The 17,532-nt window shown below is 36.8% G+C and overlaps 1 protein-coding gene across 1 annotated transcript in view; it reads right to left on the reverse strand.

Moving 5' to 3' along the window:
- LOC149420265 (nose resistant to fluoxetine protein 6-like) overlaps window positions 1-16,912 on the reverse strand; it is a 30,573-nt gene extending 13,661 nt beyond the window's left edge. The window contains exon 1 of the mRNA XM_089636330.1: window positions 16,633-16,912. Within this exon, the coding sequence (XP_089492456.1) occupies window positions 16,633-16,912 (280 nt within the window). The remainder of the gene's footprint in view (window positions 1-16,632) is intronic.
- Window positions 16,913-17,532: the final 620 nt, after the last annotated feature.

Raw genomic sequence — 17,532 nt, forward strand, 5'->3', positions numbered from 1 at the left:
AAGTTCTAAAATAAAAATAAAATTAGATGTTAAATTGAAGTTTTAATTTGCACCTGTCAAAAAATGTTCTTTTTCGGTGCCGTACCTAAATTATAGTTAAATAAAATGTGTTATATTGTAACTTATGTGTTTTTTTTAATTACTTATTCGGTTACAATGATACATAACAGAGAAATAAATATTTTTTTTATTCTAGTATAATTTTTTGTCTGAAAAAATGAGATTAAAAAAATATTTATCTAGTGAAAAACGATCAAGCGATGTATGCGGCTTTTTGTAAGTACATTTAAAAAAACTTAAAATGGTAATGCGGGATGTATAAACAAAAAAATTTAACCTTTTTTTTAGTTTAATTGAACTTTAAATACATGTTGAAAAATTACCCGTTTTAAGTACCATTTTAAAGCATTTTTATTAACAATCAGACAAATCTCAAGCGTTTGAGAATTTAATAATTTTTTCGTTAATTTTTTAAAACACCAAAGAACTTAAGATATATTACGACATATAGGTAACGACAGACTTTGAACGACAGCTGTCTAACTGTTTAAATATCAATATTTGGAGGTATGATTTTTTTATTGAGCTAGGGCGAATTTAAAACAAAACGTATGAAAATCTCAAGCGCTCAAAGCATTTCATCGTAATTATCTAGGTGGTCAAGTCATATAATCATCGTCTGACGTCATTTAAATGTTCAATGTTATTACTTACAGTGTGAAAAAATCCCTGTTTATTTAATGACCAATGCATAATTCAGATTATTGACTAATATCTTATTATCATCCCAAAGAATCACATATCCTTTTGATGGTAAGACCATATCTTTTAATTAACAAATATATTAACCTGGTTGAAATTTAAATTATGATTTAAGATTTTCACGGCCAAAAGTATTTTTGTTATTTGTTTTTGGGGTGTTATGCCGTGTTGCGCTAACTCCTTCTTTAGCCAACGTTTCGGACAGCATTGCAGTGTCCATCATCAGGGCAGATGTGTTATTTGAGGTTGTGTTAAAATGTGAGCTTAAGTATGAGGTTGTGATACCGTGTTGCCAGCTCCAACCCTCTGAGCTAACATTAATGTATCATTTTTTTTTTTTTATTATTATTTAAAATGGTTTTTCTTCGTTTAGCTCTGGTGTATCCGTCAATTACCGGATACCAAGAACTATTGAGCTTAGCTCCATCGTCTCTATTAATGTTTACGGGATTTTTATGAATTTCAATGGCTTCCGTAATCAGCCGTGCTCTATAAGTTTTGGGTCTCCCCAGGATTTCAGGAACAAATCCAAAATAATGCCCGGTGTCAATCAAATGCTCGGCAATTGCCGATTTGTCAGGGTGGCCAAGTTTACAAGCTCTGCACCAAACGAAGACAGAATTGAACAAGAGTCGAAAGGCTGTGCCTTCCTGCCTTATGTGCACAATGTGACAGACAGAATTGCCAGGCTATTGAGAAAGGAAAATATCAAGACTGTCTTCGGAACAACAACTAAGATACAGGACTTACTGAGGTCTGCAAAGACTAAGTTTCCTCTGGAAACAGATGGGGTGTATAAACTCAGCTGTTCCGGATGTGACAAAGTCTATATAGGCCAGACAGAGCGGACTATCTCCAAAAGGATTTCAGAACACTTCAGAGCTTGTAAACTTGGCCACCCTGACAAATCGGCAATTGCCGAGCATTTGATTGACACCGGGCATTATTTTGGATTTGTTCCTGAAATCCTGGGGAGACCCAAAACTTATAGAGCACGGCTGATTACGGAAGCCATTGAAATTCATAAAAATCCCGTAAACATTAATAGAGACGATGGAGCTAAGCTCAATAGTTCTTGGTATCCGGTAATTGACGGATACACCAGAGCTAAACGAAGAAAAACCATTTTAAATAATAATAAAAAAAAAAATGATACATTAATGTTAGCTCAGAGGGTTGGAGCTGGCAACACGGTATCACAACCTCATACTTAAGCTCACATTTTAACACAACCTCAAATAACACATCTGCCCTGATGATGGACACTGCAATGCTGTCCGAAACGTTGGCTAAAGAAGGAGTTAGCGCAACACGGCATAACACCCCAAAAACAAATAACAAAAATGGTTGAAATTTAATTGGACTTATCGACTTTTACATAAACAATTTTATCAGTTTGCTTAATATTTTTTTACATAATTACACAACTCTAATTGTTAACTTTCTAAATATTAATTAAATTCTGTTTTTATGAAACTTACCAAAATAACGAATTTTATTAACAAATTTCTTAACGAATCTGTTGTGGTGTAAATAATTCATTAAAAAAAGAGAATATTATGTATTCTCTGATTTTTAGGGGGGAGGGAGTGTGACCAAGTAAAAATTTCAATAAAAAATAACCGATTTCTTAGAACAGTATATAATATAGAAACAATAAATTTAAAAAATCATTTGATGCACAAACGCGTGAAATTCGTCTGATTGTTATCAAAAATGGTACTTTATACGGAAAATCTTGTAAGCATGCATAAAAGGTTTAATAGAAAGAAAAAAAGCTTTAATAAAATATGAAATAATATTTACGCATTATTATTAAAATTTAAAAAAAAATTGAATATACTTACGAAAATAGCATAAATCATTTGATCGTTTTTCACTGGATAAATAATGTTTCAATCGCAATTTATCAGACTTTAAATTATGCTAGGATAGTTAAAATTGTATTTATTTATTTGTTATGCATCACTGTAACCGAACTAGTAATTAAAATTATTATTATATTACACATTTCAACTGACGATAATTTTGATACGACAGCGAAAAAGAACATTTTTGACAAGTGCAAATTAAACTTCACTTTAACATCTCATTTTTTAATTAAAGGTATTAAAACTTTAAATGAACAGAGAATTCAATAACAAATACATTGATGCACGGTACATTACACAATTTATGTAAAATAAACATTCACGGGAATTTTTATTGAAACAACCAGATAGCATTTCAAAAAGATTTCGAAACTTAAAATCTTGATTTTATTAGAGCTCTATATAAAGATGGGAGACATCTATTGAAAAATGGGGAAACAATTTGCCGTGTATATTTGTAAGCTCAGTGAATATCACAGTTACAGTTACTTTTAAAATATATATCTTCAAATTGGCTACATTTTGGTCAGCGTAAGCTCGGGGGTTTTGCAAATTGGCCAAAATGTAACCAAATGAACTCCAGTGGCTACAGCCTTGGTACTTGTTAATTTATTTCTCCGTACTGTGCTCATCCCATAGACATATGAATATTAGTAGACCTGCCCTAAGTGATTAAAAGCGTATTATCCCCACTCCCCATACCGGTTCCATTGGAGCCGGCTGGGCTCGCGTATGGCTTCCCGTGAATCTTGAGAATGTGACGTCATCATTCTTGTTCGAACTAGCGTCGAGTTATGGTCGAGGCATTTTACGAAATAACACGGCAAAATGGTTGCTTGTGATATGAAAACTTGTAAAAATAGATGTGAAAAAGAGAATAAACCCAATTGTCGTATTACATTCCATAAGTAAGCATTATTTTACTTTATTTTAAGCTTATTCACACCGTATTATATGGATCAGTTTTAGAAACATATACTATCACATCACAATTTAGCGATTCTCAAGTGTGCTCGTCGTTGTTTATTGGGGTAAGTAAATTATGAAACATTTGTAAAAGTGTCTTAACCAAATACTCTGAAACTAACTACGACTCTGAAAATAGAAGAACTTTACTTTGCCGAATTTGGACTTCGCAAATTAGTTCATAACGTGGCGAGTAATTTGCGCTCCCATGTAAAAATGTCTATTCATTCAAAAGCAGATTTTAAGAACTAAATGGTGATATTATAATGCGAGATGCCTATATCCTGTCAGATTGATTTATTGACGAATCACAGTCAGCTTTACCCCCTTCGTTCTTCAACAGTTGATTTTACCCCTCACCTTTAATTTCTAGTCTATATATTCTTATGTCTGTGGCTCATCCGAACCAATTTTTTTCACAGTTCAAAAATTAATTCTAGAGACAGTAATTCATTTATCCGCTTGTCCCTGGAAATAATCCAATAAAATCTAGCCTTTGAGATTTGAGACCTTGTGCAATTTTGTAGTAATGAATTTCCAAAAGGTTTTAACTAATCTTATTATATAGTTAGTTTCATCTTTCTATAAATTTTAAGTCAAGATTAATTGAATTGAATTCTGTAAATTAAAGATTTAAAATTATTGATTATTTCCTCGTGAGGTATTAACGATTTTCTACACGGTGTCCGGAAACTCGTAGTACAAGCGGGAAACTGGAGAATCTACACCACATGGGGAACCCAAATAAACATAAAGTTTTTTGATTTGAGCATTTTCACAAAAAAAAAAACAAAAAAAAATATTTTTCGGCTATTTTAGGGTTAAAGTTTTTTCTGGTGTTCAGGGTTGAACAACAGATTTTTTAACTCTGAAGAGCAGAAATATTTTATGATTACACCGGATTAAATGAAGGGTGATTTCAAAATAATGCTTCAAATCCGAGTTTCTTCATTTGTTTTACTTTCAAATAGTTTTAATTAGTTGGGTACTTTGATCTTCAGTAATAATTTATAAGAATTTGATTAAAAAAAAAAAAATCAACTTCTAACTCGATTTACTCGATAACGAAAGATCAAATAAAAAAAATATATACTTCAAAATCGACTCCAAATGTGATGTATATTCACCAGTTTCCCGCTTGTACTACGAGTTTCCGGACACCCTGTATAGTTAAATAATCTAATTTCAGAATGCTATAAAATTTTTGTTTAGGTACTCTATTTTGAAGTTCAATTTATAAAACCTAGTTTGTAAGATCCATCCATATAATAATTAGTAATTATATAATAAATAACTTACTAATCATCCTTCCTACTAAGTGTATCTAAATGTTGTTATCAAACACTTAGTTATAAAAATCTGAACCATGCATAGTAAATTCGTCACATACAAATAAAATAAAAAATTTCATGCTCACCCCGAAACTATTGTAAACAGACTTTCTGGTTACGATTTTCTAAAATCAAGTCTTCGAGGGAAAGACCATCTTGGAAAATTCTTCGTTTTTGTAAATTTCCTGCTAAATATTTGTGTTAAACAATTTGTTCTCTTAACCTAGGTCAGTAAGCTATATAAGTCAGTTATTTAATTATTGAAGACAATATTAGCAATTCCTAAAGATGAATTAGAAAAATTAGAAAAAGACACATCTAGGACTCGAACCTAGGACCCTTGCCTTGCTGGGGCACAACTCTACCAACTGAGCTAATCTGACCCTATCTCCTTCGGTCATATTTAACTGTATCATACTTCGAATTGGAACTACCGAAATTGCCTTCATTTTTCTCACTGCACATTTTTATTGGTTTCCATCTTTAAGTATGATCGCAAGAATAAACTCGATCTAAACGCAATCTAGACAGTGATTAGATAAATATGTTTTATTTTTTATTTTAATGTGCGACATCTATTGACACTAAAGTTACTTATTTTTCTTATCATCCATGCGACTTTGTACGAATATTAATGACTTGCTATTTAACTTAGGATAATTCAATAGATCTCGAGCAGTAGACCAACAGTTCATAATAAACAGCTGGTCAAAAGTAAAACAAATTATAGGTTTAGGTTTCGACATTTATTATATTAATTACCTATAGTTAAAACCTTTTAGTCAAGTGACTTAACATCCTCTTACACACCCATATTCGTAATGTTTTAGTTTTGAAAAAAATACAAAAACGTGTCATGTCATGTCGTGTCGTGATCTGGTTGGGTTGAATAATAATTAACATTTTAAATGTCACCAAAACTGTGTAATCTCACTTATTTGACACTGATTTTGTAATTAATACAAGTCACTCATCGGTAGGAGGAGACAGTGGAAGTGAAGCCTTATTAGCGAGTGCGTTTGATTCAAACGTGGTTCATCATCATCGTCATCACGTACCGTGTTCGTTCTCTCGACAAAAAATATCACTGATGTGTAAAATACTATACAAAAAATGATTCAAATGCATATTTTTTTAAATAAATTTTATTTCATTTGTGAAACCGCACATATAGTAAGTACAATACAGACCTACCAGGAAAGTATGGTACTATATATTATCTCTATATATAGTTAGTAATAACATAGATCATTGTAGAAATGTATTATATATTTGTAAAGCGCTCTTGAGGTGATTTTGCACAAAAACTGCGCTATGCAAATCATCAAAATATTATTATTAACAAATTAATTTTTTACAAATTAAATTTAATTATAAATACCAATGTTCCGAAGCATTCACAAATAAATATATTCACATAAGAGCCGATAATGAATTTATCGGTTTACAACTAGTTTAAAACTCTGAATTTTACTATTTATTTTAATCTCGGTTTGACGGAGAAGTAACCTTTCCTCTAATAGTCGAAACGAAAAAGGTTCTTGAAACCCACGGTTCCCTGTATGAAGGCCGCCTTCCCCCAAACTCGTGAGCTGACTGTCCCTGACTCTAGTTTGAACCTCACTTGAAACCTCCATCATTCGCTATCATCTTACTATTTTGATCAGGTGCTTCCTCCGACAAGTGTGCGTTCCGGACACTTTAGCCCAAAACTATCCATTGCCGACCAAAGGAGAATATCGCCCTGGTTAATTCAAGCAATTTTAAAAGTTAGTGACAATTTTTAAGGAGCGAATATTTTAATTCTTAGTCTTTTTAGCCATAATTACTTATTCTAAAGATAGGGTACTTCGTGTGTGGACTCTTTGATGATTGTATTCAAATTTTTTTCTTCATATATGTGTAGCGGTTATGTCACCGCTCCTAGAGTCATCAAAATCATAACCAGACGGCATGTGTTAAAACAGCCGAGACAGCAATTATTCTTTCGAGACTTCAATAATAATATCAGTACCATCATACGTAGACTGCTGACTTGCATATAGGGTGATGCAAACGCCCAGACAATAAACCGAGTCAGCAGTTCTGCGGGTTCGAAGTCCAGACGCTACTCCAACCCGTGGCAGACGAGAACAAAGAAATCGGCAGCTATATAAGCGGTGGAAGACTTGAGTACATCAGTCAGTCATCATCGGTCTTCATTCCACATCGTTCCAGTGACAACTGGGGGGCCCCGCGCCCCTCCACGAAGGACATATACCCGGCTTCGCCCTTACCATCATGGACTCTACCGGGACATCAACCTAGCGCCTTGTCCGGATCGTCGTCCCTGGCAAGCGCTACTCGGATTACAAGCGCCCTGGTCCCAGCGTCTCTGACCAGCGCTTCTTCCACGCATCATGACCACCACGAGGACACGCAGCATCCTCACTGGTCACATCGCGCCCGTTCAACCGCCTACAAGGTCCACCGTACCTTTGGCCGTCTCGTTAGCACTGGAGTGCCTGAAGACCTACGTTCTTCGCCAGTGCCTGATCTTCATCGAGTCCCGGTCACCAGCGCCCGGCATCGACTCACTGACCCGCGCTTGACCACCACATCATCGCAGCAACCGGAGTATTCAACATCTGTCCTACATCATCTCCTCGTCACGGCAACTGACTCAATAAATGTATTATCCTGACTCTCAATAAACACTGCAACAACAACATCCATATCTTACATTGTCTCACTACCAATTCCCAAATATGTCCAATTATCCATGGCCAGTCATAAAGGCAAGGGCAAGAGCAAACAAAATATTACTATTTAAGCCAGATCTCACGTCATACTTTTTTTAAATGTATTTTCATACGTTTTTTCTTTCTAATACAACATAATAATCCAAATTCTCCATTTTCCTGTGTAAATCTGTCAACTTGGCCGCTCCCTCTGGACATCTTGTGGACACCCACCACTTGGAGTCTTTCTCCTGCTAATCGATATAATTTATTTATTTGAATTCTGAAAACTTTGGTTCTCCTTCTTGGTCCCCCTGTACTTTTGAGTGTCCATATTTCTGATTCCTTAGAACACCATAAGAAAGTGGTGGGAAACCTAACCTGTGAAGTTCAACCTGTCAAATCTCCGGTCACAGGTTTCATGCGATAAATTTAACTATCCTCCAAAACGTCACTATATGGTTATTTCCCATATTTATATGGTCATTTTTGAATGCCGTATTTAGTGAATTTCAGGTTTGAGTAGCTACATAGGTACTTTTTCATCCTCCTCTTCTCCATCTCCTTCCCTCCCCGCCACCCTCAACCTGACAATATTCGCCTATTGGAATGCCATCTCTCACTGGCTTCACACAATTGGATGCACTTGTGCGGTACTCACATAAAAAAATATATTAGACGAAAATATTAAAGTACTCGTATTCCAGGAAACTCACTGTAGAAAACCTTATATCAATAAGGATTTTTTTTTAAATGATTACAATACATATAAGTTAAAATAAGGAAATTTTATCATGTTAGTGTTGAAATTCACTCCAAGAAAGAAATAAACAGAAAACATAAATTTTATCCATATGCCCAGGTCAGTAATATCACCACGAATTAGTCAAGCTTTAAGTAAAATTATTTCTCCCGAATCGTTTTATAGCAGTTATTACAATAATTGTTATTCATAAAAAAATAAATAATATATATAGTACTAACGCATGTAAATCACAATTATGACAATACGATCTGAGTTTCACTTGTTTATTTTTTACTGATTTGAAACAACATATTTTATTTATTTATTTATTTTAGGAACATTAACAGTCTTAGTAATATGATATACATAAGAGAAAAACAAAAAACAGACCAATTATTAATGTTCACAGATATATATAGAAACATAAAACTAACCTGCAAACGATAAACCTATAATATGCCTACCATAAACAGCAATAAATAAAAGTGATTTTAACTGTACTTAAATAGACTTGGGTTGGAACGGGAAAGGGGAGGAGAGGGATGAGGAAAAGTTGCCACGCAGGTAATATTAAAATATTAGGTACAATCATTTTAACAGTGGTTAATATGAGTTAGAATGTGATACAATGAAATTCTGTAGTGATAGTAACTAGCTGTGAATATGTCAGCACGAGTGTCTATATTTGCAAATTTATTATTATAGTAGTTACATGTCCTTTGCATAAATTCATTACGGTTGGAATTGGTATTGCATCTATCAATGTAGAAAAGGGTATTTTGTCTGCTGTATCGAATTGGCGCATGGAAATTTATTTTGTTTACCAACTCCGGGCAGTCAACTTTAGAGTTAATAATTTTATACAAGAGCATCTGATCAGCGACAATCCTCCTGTTGAGTAGTTTCGTGATTTGAAACTGTTTCTCGATTTCGTCGTAAGAGTTGTATATGTTAAATGATTTAAAATTGAGTAATTTGAGAAATCGTTCCTGAACTCTTTCTAACCTGTTAACATAAACAATATAGCGCGGGTTCCAAACCGGTGATCAGTACTCCAGGTGAGGACGAACATGTGAATTGTAGAGAGCCAGATATGTCTTAGTATTTTTGAAAAATTTGCATGTTCTCAGTACAAAACCTAGACTTTTTGATGCTTTGGTGACAATGTTATCAACGTGTTTATCAAAGGTAAGTTTAGAGTCCAAGAAAACCCCGAGATCACGCACATAGTCTTTATTTGTTAAAATCGATCCAGAAATGGTGTAATCATGCAGTATTTTCACACGGTTACGTGTGAATGTGACTTTGCAACATTTAGAAATATTGATAAAAAGCTTATTTCTGAGACAGTAATCCGTCAGTCGATCAAGATCTGCTTGTAAACGCGCAGAACAGTCCGGGGAGCTTATAGGAAGGTATATCTTCATATTGTCAGCAAATAGTAAAATTTGAGCGTTGTGAAAACATGTCGTAATATCATTAATATAGATAGAGAAAAGCAAAGGACCCAAAATGGACCCCTGAGGCACACCGGAAGTAATGATTTTCCAGACCGAGGAAAATCCACCCACTGTCACAGCCTGGGACCTGTTTGTTACGTATGAGGATAACCAACGAAGGAGATCTCCATGAATACCATGATTGGCAAGTTTTCTAAGCAGAATGTTGTGGTTGATCTTGTCAAAAGCCTTGCTATAGTCGGTATAGATTGTATCAACTTGCACACGTTTATCCATGGAGGCAGACAAGAAGTTTGTAAAAGTTATAAGATTAGTAGCAACAGAGCGACCTGCAAAGAATCCATACTGAAATTCGTTGATCGAATTCTTTACCACAGGGAATAACTGGTCATAGACTATGTTTTCGAACACCTTTGAAAAAATGCAAAGCTTGGAAATGGGTCTATAATTATCTGCTTCACACTTAGTTCCCGATTTTTGAATTGGTGTGATGTAGGCTCTTTTCCATATATCTGAAAATGTACCAGTCTCGATCGATATATTAAACAGTATTGATAGCGGGAGTTCCAAATGATTTGCGCACTCGGTAATGAACAGTGGTGGGATACCATCCGGCCCAGCTCCCTTGCTAGAATCGAGCCGTTTTAAATATTTAGACACGAGGTCAGCATCGATAAAAACTGATCCCATCGCACAAACCTGCTTAACTACAGAGTCATCGCAGGAAATCCCCAGAGGGTCAGCCGTTTCGTAGACAGAATGAAAGTAATCAGCAAATAAATCACAGACTGCCTGTCCACCCTCGGCTGTTACATCCTTAAGATTTAATACGCTAGGAATAGATGCTGATAGTTTTTTTGATTTAACATATGACCAGAATGCCTTGGGATCTTTGGCGATATTCTCTTCAGCATTATTAATAAAGTCTTCGTGACATTTTTTTGCCATTTTTTTCTGTCTGGTGCGTAGCCTTGAAAAAGTAATGTAATTGGAAGGGTTCTTGTAGGTTGTATATAGTCTGTGAAATTTCTGCTTTTCACGAATAAGTTTTATTAATGATGAGCTATACCACGGGGGGTAGGAATATTTACCAGTACGCCTCAATGGAACCTTATCAGCGATCAAATTATTAATAATATTGTAAAAATGCGATACTGCAGGATTGACGGAATCGGTAAGGTTAAGTGCGTTCCAATCTTCTTGTGCCAGGCTATCTCTTATGTCATCATAATTAGCCTTGTGGAATGAGGGCCGTTTAATTGAGTTTTCCTTTATGACCGGGGGTTCAACGAACTCAGCAGTGATAAATATGGATTTATGATGAGCATCCTCAGGAACCAACGGATCGTTTGCGGGAGCTACGCGTACCAAAAAATTACAGAGAACAAGATCAAGAATTCTTCCTAATGTATTTTGAATACCATTATATTGGTGGAGGTTACAGTAATTAATATTGTCGATAAATGTTGAGCTTATTGTAGAAGTGTAGTTGCTAGGAATCAGGTTAACCTCACCCACAGGAAGAGTCCAGGTAATATCGGGTAGGTTAAAGTCTCCTATGATATGAAACTTGCCGTCTGGTTGATTCAAAAGCTTAATACCTAGATCATTCGAGAAGGCGGTGATTCGAGCATTGAAGTTGAAAATTTTTGACAGGTAGGTACAACAGAGATGAACGTTAGTGAATCCAGTTGCACGTGGGATGCGAAGAGTAACCCATATGTCCTCATCCGTAGAACACCATTAGTAATTACAAATTGCATTGATTTCCTTTTTGACAGCCAGGAGCACACCACCACCCATGGTTACACCTTCGATACTTCTGTCGCGTCGGAATACGTTGTATCTTGAGTCAAAAAGCTCACAATCTGAAATAGTATTTGTAAGCCAAGTCTCTGTTATGCCGATAACGTCATAATCACCGCTCGTAACACTACGAAGAAATGTGTCAGTTTTAGTTATCAGACCGCGTACGTTCTGATGAAAAATACTTAAAAGCAGTGACTCTTTTTCAGTTGAGGGTCAATAACAGAGAATGCGTGAACAGAATGTGAGGTATAATATAGTATTATCTGCAGAAAATAAAATAGAATAATAGTAATATCTCTAAGTAATTGTTCGTTACGAAAAGGAGTGGATCCTATAGAAGCATAATACATTGTGAGTAACATAAATGTGCACTTGGAAATGAACGCTTAATGAGCCATTCGCACATCAGTATTACAGAATTCCGAGTTAAATTATCGAGTGACATTTGAAATATGAAGTACATTATAATATGATGTTGTGATGGACTCGCCCTGGGATAATTTTTTTTTATTATTGATTTATTATGGTGGGAAAGAAATTTTCAGTTGGTCTCACGACATAGGGAATTACCAGATGTTGGACAACTGATTTTAAAACAAGTGCTTAGATTTATTATGGTACTAGAGAAAAAAATAGGAACATGCACTGTATCGTCAGAGACCTCCGGGGTGGTTTGAATTCTTAGATTTTATTCAGTGGAGTAGCGACGAATTTAGTTTGGGGCGGATAGAAAAAAAAACCCTAACAAGATCAATAAGAAACAATTCAACTAGGTTGAGCAATGCTACTAAGTGACTTTCTAAGTATGAAATACGCCGTTAAATATAGTTACGTAATTTTTCTAAGAATTTAGACAAATTATAATTATGAATAGCGAGGTAAATAACATTTTAACAGGACGAGTTTGGAATTTGCCTAAGTAAATTAAGATCCCGTAAGAAGATTTAAAAATAAAACTATTACATCATAATTATTTACTACATCCTAGAATTAGGTTGGTAATTTGAAAAGAGGCTAAAATGCTGGTAGGCCAACACGACACTGGACTGGAAGGGTCAAGTTTCATCCTTTGCACAAAGAATTGGACAGTTTACTTGAGAAGTAACAATTTATTGGTTTTGAAACGATTTAAATTAATGTGACGGGTTCTAGAGCTCATAATTGATTGGGTCTTTTAGTGCGTTTCTGTCCTTGGATATACGACATTTCGAGAATTCAGGAGACATAAATTAGAAATCGCATATGGCGAAAGGCGGGGTTGGTTTGGGAAGAGAGTCTGGATTTGAAAGCGCGGGGAGACAGTCGAGACAGTTAGCGTTGAAGAACGGGAGAAGGAAGTCGATAATCGAGGGTGAAAAAAGCGGTTCAAGATAGTCAGTTTGAAAGCGTTGGGAGACGATCAAATAGAGTCAAGGGGGTCAGAGTTTCAAGGTCTGGGAGACGGTCAGGAATAATCAGGATCGGTCAGCGTTTTAAGATAGTTGAGTCAGTAAAAACTAGGAAACGCATCAACAAGAATTAATCGTCGGGACGCGAACACGGCTAAAGTCATTTAGTGTAGAAGGTGTGGTTTTCTAACAGCATGAGTGTTTTACTGCATGTGACTGTGTTTGTTTTATTATAATTATTTAGATTGTTGACACTAAGATGTATCGGTAAGTCTATTATAATCTAATTATTAACACTTATTTCCCTAATGTAAACCAAATAATTCAATTTTATTTTGAAGTAAGGGTATTTAACTTGAGTACTATAGGTAATTGTGTTAAAATCTTGAACGGAAGAACTTGCGACAATAGTCCGGACCCGTTAGCAAAGGAGGCCATAAATCACCTATTGCATTGAAACCGACCGGGTCTTGGCTATTACAAAAGGGACGAAGAGCGGTTAACCTGAAACCGCTTTAGATCATTCAACAATAGACATTATTTATGAGTTAGACTATTTTTTGCAATTTAAATTTTTATTTAGCGTCAAAATTTATAAAATATAAACCATTGTAATTATGCGATGTTTTTATAATTCGGCGGACGGTTATTAGTCGAAACAATCAGATACCTATAGGCGGAGTGGTAACGAATGGAAAGGTTAATTATATGCTTCAATGCCTGTTATTTGACAATGAGTTATCGTATCCTCCTTGGGAATTCAACTTATTCTTCACGGAATTCATAAAATATATTTAATTAAATATAACTGATTCAAACATCATTCTCACTTACCCGTGTGCCGCGAGCGCACCATTATTTCAACTATTAGAGCCACGTGCGTATACCTACGTACCACTAATACCTACTTCCAAGTCCGTTTTACGAACTTTTTGAAGGCTACGGTCTATTGTAGTTATTACAGGGGTTTCTCTGTTAGCATATAATTTTCATTCATCTTTGAATCGGGATAACGCAGCGGATTGAAACTAGCCGCCGAGAGAATGCATCTGTCTGGCATTCCTATTCTATCAAGTGAGATTTTCATTTTTCATAAGTTTGGCGGGGACGAAGTGTACGAATTTTCCGTAGGCTGTCCTATCTTATCAAAGCGACAAAAGCGAAGGGAACGAAATTTGTGATTGGCTTGCCTAATAGGGACTATTGTGTTAGCAAAGTCGATAACCCTGGATACCGAGATAAAGTCTATTTCAGTAGAGCAGCGCCGGCTTTTCCCCTGCTCAGGTGTGGTTGAGTTATTCCCGTAAAAGCATCGGTTTCTGTCGAAGGTGTTGGAGGACCAGCCTTAGATAGTCACCCTGAATAGACCCCTGTTTCGAGTATTTTCAGCTGGTGAGAAGACGCTTTCACGGAGTTCAAATCGAAGGGAACGAAGATTGCTAATGGGCTTTCCTACTTGAGTTGGCTTGGTGGACAAAGAAACAAAGCGGATAAGGGCTATGCTATTCTTGTCTGGCGTGTGAGGAGGATTTTCTCGCTGACAGAACGAAGGGATCGTGACGAACATGAAGTTGTCTCGGCGATTTCTGACGTCCTTCCTGTTAAATTCTATAAGTACTTACCCCACTATAGGAGGAGAAGTCATCCAGAATTAGGTTGGAAATTGACTCCGACTGAAACCGTTTGAGCTGACGGAGATCGGATGATTTCAGATTCACGACCTGATGATTCCAGTATCCCTGATCCTTAGCGCCGGAAGTCGAGGATATCATTTTCTACCATTCTTTGATATTTGAAGCGAACGGGGGGTATCAAACGATAGAGCGAATGACCATGACTTTGAAGTGGGGTAAAATCTCCCGTCTCGGAAACATTCGTTATGTCGGATGGACGCCCTCATTCAAATTAAATATTGAAATGACTATTTTGAGTGTGGACGAAAGACTTGAAGTATGTTCTGTATTGTACATATGATAAATATGTGTCATTACCTCTACTGGAACGAGAAGCTGTATAGACTGGAGCCAGGAGCTATTTGGAGTGGCGTGACTGCAGAGGCGAAGACGAACAAACTGAAGCTGGATCTAACTTATTTTTTACAAGCGCAAACCAGAGGGGTGTTCACGGGACTCCCGAACTCTTGACGTTGCTGATGCAAACCACTTCAGTATATGTTTATGTTTGAGGTTAGTAGAGTGGACTCCTTACTTTCGGCATACTGGCGAAGCTTAACTCATCATTGATTTGGGGGAGGTTGACGCGACCTAAACCTCGCGCTACCCACGTGACCCAAATGGTTCCTGACACCAGGCTATCATGCCACCGGACCGGAGCAGCTCCTTATACCTAACAGTATAAGATGAATCTTCTTCAATCATCATCGTCATCAACATCATCATTTACCAACAAGGACCCACATCCCACCTTCATCACCCTCCGGCAGGAGGCAAAACATGTCATTATTTCATCTGTCGCTGAGCGATATTCAATTAATTTCTGGAGGTGTTGGGATTGGACCATCAACTTGGCTGCTCTCGAGCTGGTCACGTTGATGGATGGGATTTGGACGGAGACCAATCGAAAGCAACACATGTTTTGTCTCTAGCCATTCCCAAAAATACCTACTCATAGAAATAACTCACAAAACTAACAATCCATAGTCAAATCACTAACCTAGAATCTTGTGCATCTTGAATTGAATTGTCTATAGCGAATTTCATGTACTTGTAATTAATTGTCTCATTATATTAGCACATTATCGACTGCAGCAACCGGAAACGTTTGGGCGAGCAAACAAGGTAGGAAAAGGTAGTTAAAATCAGGGTAGTCGGTCATTGTCTTATTTTCAAACCATACAAAATGTAACACGCCTCATCTAAAACGAACCAAAGTTACCACAACCAATTAAAAGGATCCTTCAATGAATTAATCACTGTCGAAACAAAAAATTACACAACGTGACATATTAGTTCGTTAAGATTGAAGGGTTGATAAACCGCGAGAAGTTGCAAATCAAACGTAACAAAAGATTAGTTCGTTAAGAAGGTAGGGTAGACGTTTAAAAACATTACAATGTGTACAGAAAGTGAGAACATCTTGCAGTTGACAGGAGTTGTGAACATGATGATATAATAAGGTAATGTTGTGAGAGTATAATAAATATAATAGTAATGCAGTTGCAACATGAGAGGGAGGGTAGCGGCCGTGTGGAGGGAGAGGAAGGGTAGCGGGCGTGTGGAGGGGGAGGGAGGATAGCGGGTGTGTGGAGGGAGAGGGAGGGTAGCGGGCGTGTGGAGGGGGAGGGAGGATAGCGGGCGTGTGGAGGGAGAGGGAGAGGGAAGAGTATACAATAGTAATAGAATTAGCAGTATTTTCTTGAGGTCGTCTTCCCTCCTGACTAAAAAAGCTGGTGAATTATCGTTTTTTCTCACTAAGATCTTACAGTTCTTTACCCATACAAATCTGTAGCCTGCTTCCCGTGCCTTGCTTTTAACTTTCGAGAGCCGAATCTTATTGTTGATTGTTAAGTGGTTGTTAACATAAATTTTTGCTTCTGGTCCGGAATATTTCAGGTCGGTACTGGTGATCTTCCTGGCCTTCTTAGATTGTGCAAGAAATTCCTCCTTTCTCCGTTTGCTTGCAAAACGGATGATTATCGGCTTAACCTGGGCGGACTTGGTAGCCACTCGCGTCACTGTGTCCACATCTTCTGGTTGTAGTTCAAAGCCAATCTGTTCGCCTATTTTCTTGGCTATGCAAAGTAAGTTTTCTCCCTTCGTCATTGGCACGTTCTTGATTTCTAGGTTTTTCACACGGGAGAGCTGATCGCGCTCGTCCAGTTCGTATCTGAAGATTTCCATGTTCTTCTTGATGGATGCAACCTCCGAAACTAACTAGTCGACAGTCTCCAGTCTCTTCTCAACCGCCTCCACCCTTTTTTCCGTATCGGACATAGCTGCTAGAGCAAACTCGAGGCTCTTCTTTATGTCAGATATCTCTCCCCACATGGGCTTGATGCGAGTGAGCTCGACATCGATTTTGTTGAGCTTCTCCATTATTTCGGCTAGAGAACTAGCCGGTACCGTTTGTGAGGACGCTGCTGGAGTTACAATTGGAGACCCACTGCGGGCTGCATTACGCGTGCACGGCTTCATAATTTTGTTATAGTCGGTTCACTTGTGTTGACTGGTCCAAATTGTGTGTATTTTTTACACAGATAAACACTGGATATTACAGCAACTGTCACTTGATCGAAAATAGTGTTGATAAGTAGATAATTTACTCCTGTCAGACTAGCGCCTGTTTGCCGCAATCCGTAGGGCACAGTTCAAAATCAGACACTTTCGGCCAATAGCGAGATAGATGACAATATTTACGACCAATGGCGATATAATGACAACACTTGATCTTAGCGCCTGCGTGTTTAGTCTGTTTACGATCTAAGAAATGTTTTTATAATTTTTGCCTTTTTTTTTTAATC

This window comes from Hesperophylax consimilis, chromosome 10 (genome assembly GCF_061612785.1).
Source record: "Hesperophylax consimilis isolate HC1 chromosome 10, BYU_Hcon_1.0, whole genome shotgun sequence".
Classification (NCBI taxonomy): Eukaryota; Metazoa; Arthropoda; class Insecta; order Trichoptera; family Limnephilidae; genus Hesperophylax; species Hesperophylax consimilis.